This window comes from Miscanthus floridulus, chromosome 6 (genome assembly GCF_019320115.1).
Source record: "Miscanthus floridulus cultivar M001 chromosome 6, ASM1932011v1, whole genome shotgun sequence".
Lineage (NCBI taxonomy): Eukaryota > Viridiplantae > Streptophyta > Magnoliopsida > Poales > Poaceae > Miscanthus > Miscanthus floridulus.
In genome coordinates, this window is record NC_089585.1 from 81,158,907 (window position 1) to 81,169,060 (window position 10,154).

Sequence of the window (10,154 nt, forward strand, 5' to 3'; positions counted from 1 at the left end):
TAAGGTCAAGTTATCGGCTCTATCTAAGGGTGGCGTTCCTTCAGATAGATTCATTAAGTTACCAATATTGCTTATTGCTTCTATTATTTATTTAATTATAGCAATATCACTTTGCCCGATTGGGATTGATCTAGATTGGCCTTACATCTTTTTTAACCCATCAGTTTGTTAATCTAAACTGATCAAATCTGTACTTTAAACTATGAGTTATGTTCTATCGGCTATTTTACATCAATCTTGATCGTGCATAGCGTGTGATTAAGGCATATTTGATCTTGAGTAGATCTATTGGCTAGCGAAAACTGTTCCATGGCCCTGTTATCATGGCCTATGTGATTCTTCCTCACACCCCACTATTAGCACCATGGAGTGGGGATCATTATTTGGTAGATCTATTCCTGAGAGGGCATGTCCTTAACTGTGCGTTATGCCTGAATCGGTTGTTTTAGCCGATATCAAGCGCTTTCATGAACAGTTCGCATCACAAGATCATTGAAGTAGCGATAGGTTGAAAGATGTGTTAGCCCCATGATATTATTATTGTATTATGACCTACATGATTCTGCCTCATGCCCCACTAATATTAGTAATAAGTTAGGGTCATTGAGTCTATTGTTGTTTCTATGGCCTACATGATTCTGCCTCATGCCCCACTAGTTATAGCGATAGATGAGATCTAACATGTTCATTAGATTTATTTCTAATTAAATGATTGAATGTTGATGAACTGTTTCTTTTATAAAGTAGTTCGGTTGCTTGCAGTCATTGGCTTAGCATGAATTAATTATTATTGACATCTTATTGCCATTGACTAATATTTGTTCAAAGAATGATATTCATCCTGAATGATAACCGATTCTTCTTACACAACCCCATGAGCTTTAATCCGATTTATTCTTATGGATATGGTGGAATCGACTATTTAGTCAATCTCCTTTCATATCGGCTCTCAGAGCCGACACATTCAGGACTGTCTAGCAACACCGGCATGTTCCGCCCTTAATTACTAATAAATTTTCTCTCCTTGTCAATTGCAGGGTCAAATTGACTGGCATGTCTCGAGAGAAGTGCGTAGGATCGACCATCCCTACGCTGAAGCTAGATGGATCTCTAGCTCCATCGAGCGGACCCTTCTGGCTTGCTCGTGTGCCCTTGGCATGGGACGAAATTCTATGTTGACACATGCAGCATGTGCCCTACTTGCTAGATGCGATCATGGACCTAAAGGGCCAGGGCTTGATGGGGACGAGGATGATCTGTGCCTTAATCGGTCGTTGGGTTCTCCTCTTGAAAATGAGGCACCACCCCTAGTGGGAGTTTCTGAGGCCCGACGGACCCTACAATCAAGTCGAGGGTCACCATCCGTGAGGATGACCTAGACCAATGGGTGATGAAGGTTATGGGAGAGTACACGCTGGATCATGGCAGGGGGGAGTCCCCGGAGGCCTTTAGCGCCAACCATTCTCCACCGACAGAAGGACCTCTCATCGGCATGGTCTCACACCTACCCCAAGTTCCTATTGATGAGGTAATTTTTTTTCGTGTACCACTGTTCATGTTGTTTCTCTTCATTAAACTAACTATAGTACGCAAGCAATACTCACGCTAGTATTTGTGTTCATGCTGCTTAATTTAACTAGTATTTGGAAATTGCCCACTCTCTTAACATGTGGACGTGGGCGTGATGGCATCCTAAGGATCCATCCACGGTTGTGCTTGGAAAGTGGCCCTAGGAACCATCCCCCGGTGGGGGCAGCCACCAGCGACGATTCTATACCCTGCTGAACTAGACAGTCCCATGGGTTGTTTGCCTTCTCAATCAGATCGCTCTCCCTATTATCCTGTTGGCTTGAACTTGGCTTGCATTGTGTAGAGAGATGTCCCATCATCATCGCACGTCGTAGCTGATCCCGTCTGATCCCAGACAGTCATCTGGTGCTAAATCGTCAGACGATGAAGAATACTCTAAGTTAAAAGAGTCTTACCACAAGGCCACACAATTGTACTCAGGGGCCAGTCTAGACGCCAACAAGCTGCACGATGAGATAAAGGCCGTGCATGCCACACTTGGCATTGCCCAACAAGAAGCCACCTAGGCACAAGATGAGAAGGCGATCACTGAGGCAGAGGTCTAGAACCTGCTTGTCGAGACTACTATCGCATGTGACACCGCCTTCCCCGTGCAGACAGCAGACGATCTAGCCACTACACTAGAGGAGCGCCTCTGAGCCCTGTTGGCCCGTATTCAGGCTATGGTGTCCAAAGCCATCTGTCAAGGGGCTGCCATGGCACTAGTCGCTGCCCAGCTTCAGTTTGGCACAACGGTGAAAGTCCTAGTGGCGCAGCAAGCTTTTCCACTACCACCGGTTGATGAAGATTATATGGATGATCTCTTCAAGCGTGTCGAGCCAGCCTCCAACACTATCTTAGCGAAGGTGAACGTGGATGAGATCCTGCACGCCCGCCTCGACCGTTATCTATGTGGGACATATTAGTAGTACAAGTCATGACTAGGTTTAGTCCGTGGGACGATCGTATGTGGAGTCTTAATTATTTGCATGCATGTCTGTGTTAACTTTTAATGAACTTTGTATTAGTAAGGCTAAACTCTATTGAGCGTGGTGTAGCTCAGGTCCTTTGGACATTTGGTAACTAGTTTCTAGCCCCTGTTGGTTGCTTTTGCCTGCATATTTTTTCCGGTTCTCTTTCTGATCTATAATATACTAACGGTGTTTCGCCCTTTCTAATCAGAGGATGTGGGTGTATAGTTGTTGAAATTTTCTTTGACAAAATTTGTTGAACTTGAAAGAACCATGCAACCAGGAGTTCATCTGAATAGGTCTCGGCTCAATGTAATGCAGAATGGATGAGCCATAGCTATTGATTTTTACTACTGAACGTAAGAAAGTCTGTCGCTGTGTATTTGATCTCGTAGGACAGTATAAAGTGTCGTAGCAATCAATCTGCCCCTCGACTGCTGTGACTGCTTGGATTGGAGTGAAATAAGTATAGAAAAGACCTATCACAATCAGCACCAGGCATTCAAGTGTCAAGCGTGTCATGGTGGTCAAAAGCTCTTTTTCTCAATTCACTTCTTATGTCCAGCTTTCCTACCATATTCACTTCACTCTCGTCAGCCGTGTAAGGTCTATATGAAAGGAGCGTCCCCCCCCTTCCATCATCTGATAGCATTGCATCAATCTCCTACCTTCTGGCTCCCCCCTTCCCTCACCCATTTGCATTTTTCCAACCACGTTCCATGCTGGTTTGAGGATCTAGATAAAGGTAACATGCTTCGTATCAAACAGTAATATTTGTATGAACTTATTATTGCATTCCATACTAGTTTGAGGATCTCGATTGGCATTTATTCTAACTAAATCATGCTTATAGATGGCAACTAGTTACCATCCAACAGATGTGTACTCTACAACAAATGATCACAACTTTTCCCCCTGACCACATCCCTCTAGTATATTCGACAAAATGATGTTTACCTATTTCTTGTAAACTATATGCTCGCCTAATAGTTCGAGCAGCGTAAATTTGAATGGGCTAGACATGTAACTCTTGTATAGCTATGAGTAGAAATTTTGCCTAATTAGTTGTGCTACAAACAGGAGCAGCTTCAAACACAATCGAGGGAATGCAGACGATCAGAACCTTGGAAACCATCTAGCCATCTCTAGCTAGCTGCTGCCCCTTGGCTACTGCGAGCCTATGACTGATTGGATTGGATTGCACTATATACTTCATCGGATGATAGAAGGTCCGACCTATCTAAAGTATTCAATACTTGGATACTAGTAATGATGAACGTGGTGCGCTCACGTTAGGAGCCTGTTTCAGCCCTTGCGTCCCTATGTGTACAAAGCCTGGCCTTAGTCCCATTATTTGACTCCTAATGTAGCCCCTGCTCGGTGGCCTCCCTGCCTCCATCTCAATCAACGTACATTGCACCACTCCGCCTCTCTAGCCCTCCGCCTCGCTGCCATCCACACGCCATAGCTCGATCCATGCGGCAATTATATCGTTGACGGCGCTCCCTACCGAGGTGCAAATTGTGATCACCGGCCACCTCGTTGTGACCCTGAAGTGGCCCATGGATGACCTCCACAACATATGGGTGACCTGCTCATTCATGCGCCACATCTACGGTGACCCCACCATCGATTGGCATCTGGCACTGGATTGGTTCATACGCGGGAGGATGTGGGATGACACTGTCGACTACGAAGCTCTCCTTGCTAGCTTGACCCAAGTTGGCAACCTAGAGGCTTGCTTCCTCACTAGGATACAAACCATATTCATGGAAAAGCATAGCCCCCAGCCATGCCTCGACGATCTTGCCTACATGGCTGATGGTGGGCACAATCTGGCGGCCTATCTTGTTGCCCTATTGCTCTATAGGCTCAATGGTGATGTCGGCGATGATGACACTATGAGGTGGTACATAAGAGGAGTCTAGGGTGAGAAAGTATCACAGGCGGTGGTGGTGGACCAATGAGTGGGTGGCTAAGCGATAAGGGGTGTGTGATGCGCTGCCTCCCGGCCATTGAGGTGGTCCTCCGAATGACGTGGGGTAAGTTGTCACTACCGACGGTGGCATAGGTGCACGGTGATCTTCCATGTGCAGGCGGCATCTGCGGCTATGCAGACAGATGGGAAAGAAGGGCTCTATATTGCAGCGAGGACTGTAGGCTTTGCTAAGAAATCCATTTTTTGAATAGGAAATTGGAATAAGAAACTAGTAATTCACTCTGTTCGAATGTAGTGTATTCTGGCATTTGAAATTTATCCTAAAATATAGTGTATTCTACAGCTTTTGATTTTCTGTTGCTTTTGCTTTTGCTTTTTTGTTGTCTTGTTTCAATTTTATTTGTTTCCTTTGGACCTTGCTTGGATGCATGTGTATCCACTTCAATCCACATGTGTTGGAGTGGAATGGAATGGAACTTAGTTTAATTCCACTCGAATCTACTTCAACACATGTGGATTGAGATGAATACATGTGTATCAAAACAAGGCCTTAGGGATTCAATGAAAGTACTAGTACAAAATAGGTTTCCCTGTATAACATGAGATGTGTCTGGCCCGGTCAGATTTACAATGCTCAGAATTTCTTATGTGTGCAGTAAATTTCGAATAGCTATATGGCTCCTCCTGTTAGGCATTAGATCTATGAAAGACTTGATTGGATGAATTCTGTTATGCATATTTACTATACTACATATCAGAAAGAGAACCAGAAAGAAACCAGTAGGCAAAACTAACCAACAGGGGCTAGAAAATAGCTACCAAATGACCAAAGGATCTGATCTACACCACACTCAACAGAGTTTAACCCATGCAATCGCTAAGTCTATGTAAATTTTTGTTGAACTTTGTATTAGGTTTGTTAAACTCTGTCTAGCCCATGTTGTTTGCTTTTGCCTGCAGTTATCTTTCTGATCTATAGTATACTAACTGGTGTTTGCCCTTTCTGATTGGAGGACATGGGCGTATAGATGTTGAAATTTTCTAGAGCCTAAGACAGTCTAACCCTAGGAAATATAGATGATCTAGACCACTGCGAGTCAATGAACAACGAAATATAGTGATGGCAACTATCCGGGGTCATCCAACTAGTCCATAGAACCCAACAATTAGTTTAGGATACAAACAGGTATGGACTAATAAAACAACTAAATGGCTAATTTTTACCCATGGCTAACTAGTCGCGGTCCATCCAAACAGGGCCTAAGACAGTCTGATACTTAGAAATCTTGATAGGCCGGATAATACTTTTGATGAAACACCAAATTACAGATCGTGTCAACTCTTGCAACGAGTTCACCGCCTCCATCTGCCGTTTATCTTGCGCACCTCCACCTTGAGCTTAGCTTCTTCATCCTCTAGCTCCTCCCGTTCCTCATCATCGTCATTGCTGTAGGTGGCCTCGCAGATCACGCTGAAGAAGTAGGTGTCACTGACGTTGAGGTTGTTGTCAGCACAGAAGATGCCCCACCCATACTTGAACGACACTCGCAAGACTTTGTTCGTGAAGGTCCTCTCCAAGCCCATGAACCAGGACTACCTAGCCATCTACAGCTCGACAATGCGCCGCTGCTTGTAGTCGTGCACTCGCTCGAAGTCCATTAGCACGTTCTTCACCTCACACAAAAAAGACTGATGACAAAGAGGATAATGGTAACTTGTGACATCGTCAGTATGTTCTACGTCTCATGCGAATGCTCACCAGATATTTCACTTTGAGGTGGTACTTCTTCAGGATCACTGCAAAACTCCTTGGCTCCACAATGGGCAGGGAGAGCTGATTACCGCTGGCCTCGAAGTCATGCGGGTACTGCTTGCGGTTGTTGGTAATGTCAAAGACCTTGACGTTAATCTGTGACCGTCCGTCATACCACAATACAAGAGAGTACCCATCGCGGAGGTCAAGGATGCGAGCGAAGTAACTCCATCCCCGGTGGAGGTACAAGTGGCCACTGTCAGTGATGTTGGGGAACACCTCCACCTTCCATAGGGCCAGGCTCTGCTCATCGTCCAGATAAAGCTTGAGTTTTTGGAGACCTCCGACGACCCAGGCAATCATAGCCGACAACTTTTGTGTTCACAAAGATCGACATGGCCTAATAGAGGGACAAGTTCATTCCCAATGGCAAACCCCAGCAGATCAAATTCAGCAAATAGAAAATGGGCACTTACCAATTTTTCTACATACATTCCAGGACGAAGGATCTTCAAGCACTCTAGGTCGATCTGGCTCGGTCCTGCCATGTCTTCTTGCAGCCCTATCATGCCAGCTAGAGAACTTGACAATCTTGAGGAATCCTTGCTAATATATCTCTGTTCTCATTCTCCTCTCATGGGGGTTTCCTTTTTCTACATTTTTGGTGTTGTCACAAACACAAGGAGTGCATGCACTGATGGGGTATCAGTGGAGGAGCTAACATGTAGTAGAAACCAGCGCCGAGGCTCACACCATCTCATTAGTGTATGATTGGGAACATCAATGCTCCTGCATCTCTGGTCAAACACGCCTTCTATGGTATGATAGGTTGCGATTCCCTAGGGAGCACGATGGTACCTAAGACAAAGCACACTAGTTGGAAAAAAAATTATCTTGCCTTGCCCTAGATTCCCTGTGATGGTTCGACCATTGTAAATCTAACCGAGCCGGACACGCCTTCAGTCTACCCCTCGACTGCTGTGACTGCTTGGATTGGAATCAAATAAGTATAGAAAAGACCTATCACATCCACACCAGGCATTCAAGTCTCAAGCATGTCAAAAGCTCCTTTTCTCGAATCACTTCTTGTGTCTAGCTATCTTGACACATTTGGTTTATTCTCATATTTTATTGTGCTCGCAAGAAAGTCCGAAATATGGCACATTTGATCTCGTCGAAAACTATACAGCACAAAGCTGTGAGTAAAACTATTGCCTATGGAGTGCACTCGGTCAAAACATTTGTATCAGTAGTAGTAGTCATGAGGGCTTTGATCTATGTTGAACCCAACTTGTATTATTTTCATGTATTTGATAAGATTTGTTGAACTTGCAAGAACCATGCATCAAGTATTATTTTTATTCAGAAATTTTATACTTTATAGGATCATACAAGGTCTAACCGTCTAAAATCTTGACTACCCAGACAACAGGCTCCTACATTCCCACACAGGCGTGCGCGCATGGGTGGCGTCAGTAGCCGGTTGCAGTTGGGGATGTCGCCTCTCGGCCCATCGCATTAACATGATAGGGCAAAGCCCCAGTGCCCACCCATGCAAATGTCTCAGTTGTGGGGTGGTCAACGGCCCCCAAACTATAACAGCAGAGACAAGGGACAAGAGGGAATGTTATACCTGCTGGTTGCTTCCTTCTCTCTCCAGAGCTCCTAATTCCATCACAAAGCTTTTGCCATCCACCCTACTACGCCACCGAAGCCTCCTGGTAGGACCATGGTAGAGCAGAGTAGGTCGTCTATTGATGTGGAGTCCTCAAAGGCCTTCAATGCTAGCAATCCTCCATCGACAGATGGATCTCTCATCGGCCTGCTCTCCAACCCGCTAGTTCTACCTTTGGAGGTGGATCATCACTGCTCTTCATGTTGTTTATGTTCATTTAACTAGAGTATCCGAGCAATGCTCACACTAGTATTTGTGTTCATGCTGTTTAATTTAACTAGTATTTGGAATTTGCCTACTATCTCAATAGGTGATCGTGGGCATGATGGCGTCCCAAGTCTTGTTGGGTTCTTCATCCGCAGCCGTGCTCGAAAAGCAGCCCCGCAAGGCATCCCCCGATGGAGGCAGCCAGCCATGATTCTGTGCCCATGCTGTGCCTGTTAGTTCGGTAAAAGCTGTTTGCCTTCTCAATTAGATCTCTCTCCCTCTTATCCTATATAGGCTTCAACTTGGCTTGCATTGTGTAGTGCTTCCTCCATGGTAGCGCCATCCCCGGTCATGGGGCTTTCTCCCGGTGGTGCCATAGAATCATCCCATCACCGCTTGCCACCGCTGAGCCCCTCTGTCCCCACGTAGTCCTCAGGTTCTAGAGTGGCGAATCCTTAGAAGAGTGTGAATCCTTAGACAATGTAGACTACCATCAATTATTGAAGGATTACCATGAGGTCCAAGCAATTTTGTCATCAACCAAGCTGAACGCTGAGATGCTACATGGTGAGCTGGACACCGCGTGCGACGCACTTCAAGCTTCCAAGAATCTGGCCTCCTAGGTGCAAGGCAAATTGGCGATCACCAATGAGCAGGCCCAACACATGATGAACCTTACTGTGGTACTGAGCGTGCGGGTCAGCACCCTACAATAGTCCATGCTAGCCGCCTATAACGTGGCCTTCCCCATTGGAGAAGTGGATTTTCTGTTCGCCACAGAGGAGCACCTTCAAGCCCTGTTGGCCCACCTACGAGCCATAGTGATCGAAGCCATTGTTAGGGGGCTGCCACAGCGATGGCTACTGCCCAGTTTTAGATTGGTGCATCAATGAACCTCGGAGTGGCGGAGCAGGGTTTTCTGCCGCATTCGATGGACGATGACATCGCCTATCTGATCAATAGTTTCGAGTCACCACCAACGCTGTCTTATCGAAGGTGGACATGGATGAGATCCTGCATGCTAACCTCAACCCTTGATCTATGGGACATATCAATAGTATTAGTAGTCATGAATAAGTTTGATCTGCGGGATGCCCTTGCAAAATATGTGAACTCTTATTTGCTTGTTGGTGTTAACTTTTGTTGAACTTTGTATCAGGCCATGTTTGGATGCATGTGTATCCACATCAATCCACATGTGTTGGAGTGGAATGGAATGGAATTTAGTTTAATTTCACTCCAATCCACTTCAACACATGTGGATTGAGATGAATACATGGACATCCTTGTTTGGATGCATGTGTATCCACTTCAATCCACACGTGTTGGAGTGAAATGGAATGGAATTTAGTTTAATTCCACTCTAATCCACTTCAACACATGTGGATTGAGATGAATACATGTGCATCCAAACAAGGCTTTAGGCAGGTTAAACTTTGCTGAGCATGGTGTAGCTCAGGTCCTTTGGTCATTTTGTAGCTGTTTGTAGCCCCTGTTGGTTGCTTTTCGCTGTAGATTTCTTTTTAGTTGCCTTTGATCTTATCTATAATATGCTAAATATTCAAGAGTGCCTTTGGTCTTTGTTGAAGCCAACTCATGTCTTTAATAAAATTTGTTGAACTTGACAGAACCATGCAGCGAGGAGTTCATCTAAAAAAGTCTAGAATATTGTGTTTGCTTTTGCTTTTATGTTGTTTTGTTTCAATTTTATTTGTTTTCTTCAAGTATTCAATGAAAGTACTCATACGAAACAAGTTTCCCTATATAACATGAGATGTGTTCGGCCCAATCAAATTTACAATGCTTAGACTTTCTTGCGTGCTTAGTAAATTTGAACAGCTATGTGGCTCCCTAAAGGAAACAAATCTAAAGAAGGTACATGTGACAACCATTACAATTTTAGCACCAGGAGCAAGTCTCGCACTTACAATCTATTGAGCATGGTGTAGCTCGGGTTGTTTGGTTTCTGTTTCTTTTTTGTGCCTTGGTGCCTTTGTCAATTTTTGTTGAACTTGCAAGAACCTTGCAGCGAGGAGCAAG

At 44.9% G+C, this 10,154-nt stretch overlaps 1 protein-coding gene across 1 annotated transcript; it reads right to left on the minus strand.

Moving 5' to 3' along the window:
• Positions 1–6,084: 6,084 nt before the first annotated feature.
• Positions 6,085–6,595, minus strand: LOC136460750 (B3 domain-containing protein Os03g0212300-like). The gene is made up of 2 exons (XM_066460331.1): positions 6,239–6,595; positions 6,085–6,147 (listed from the first exon to the last, which is right to left on the minus strand). Exons 1-2 carry the CDS (start codon positions 6,593–6,595, stop codon positions 6,085–6,087), a joined length of 420 nt encoding a protein of 139 aa, XP_066316428.1.
• Between the last annotated feature and the right edge of the window lie 3,559 nt (positions 6,596–10,154).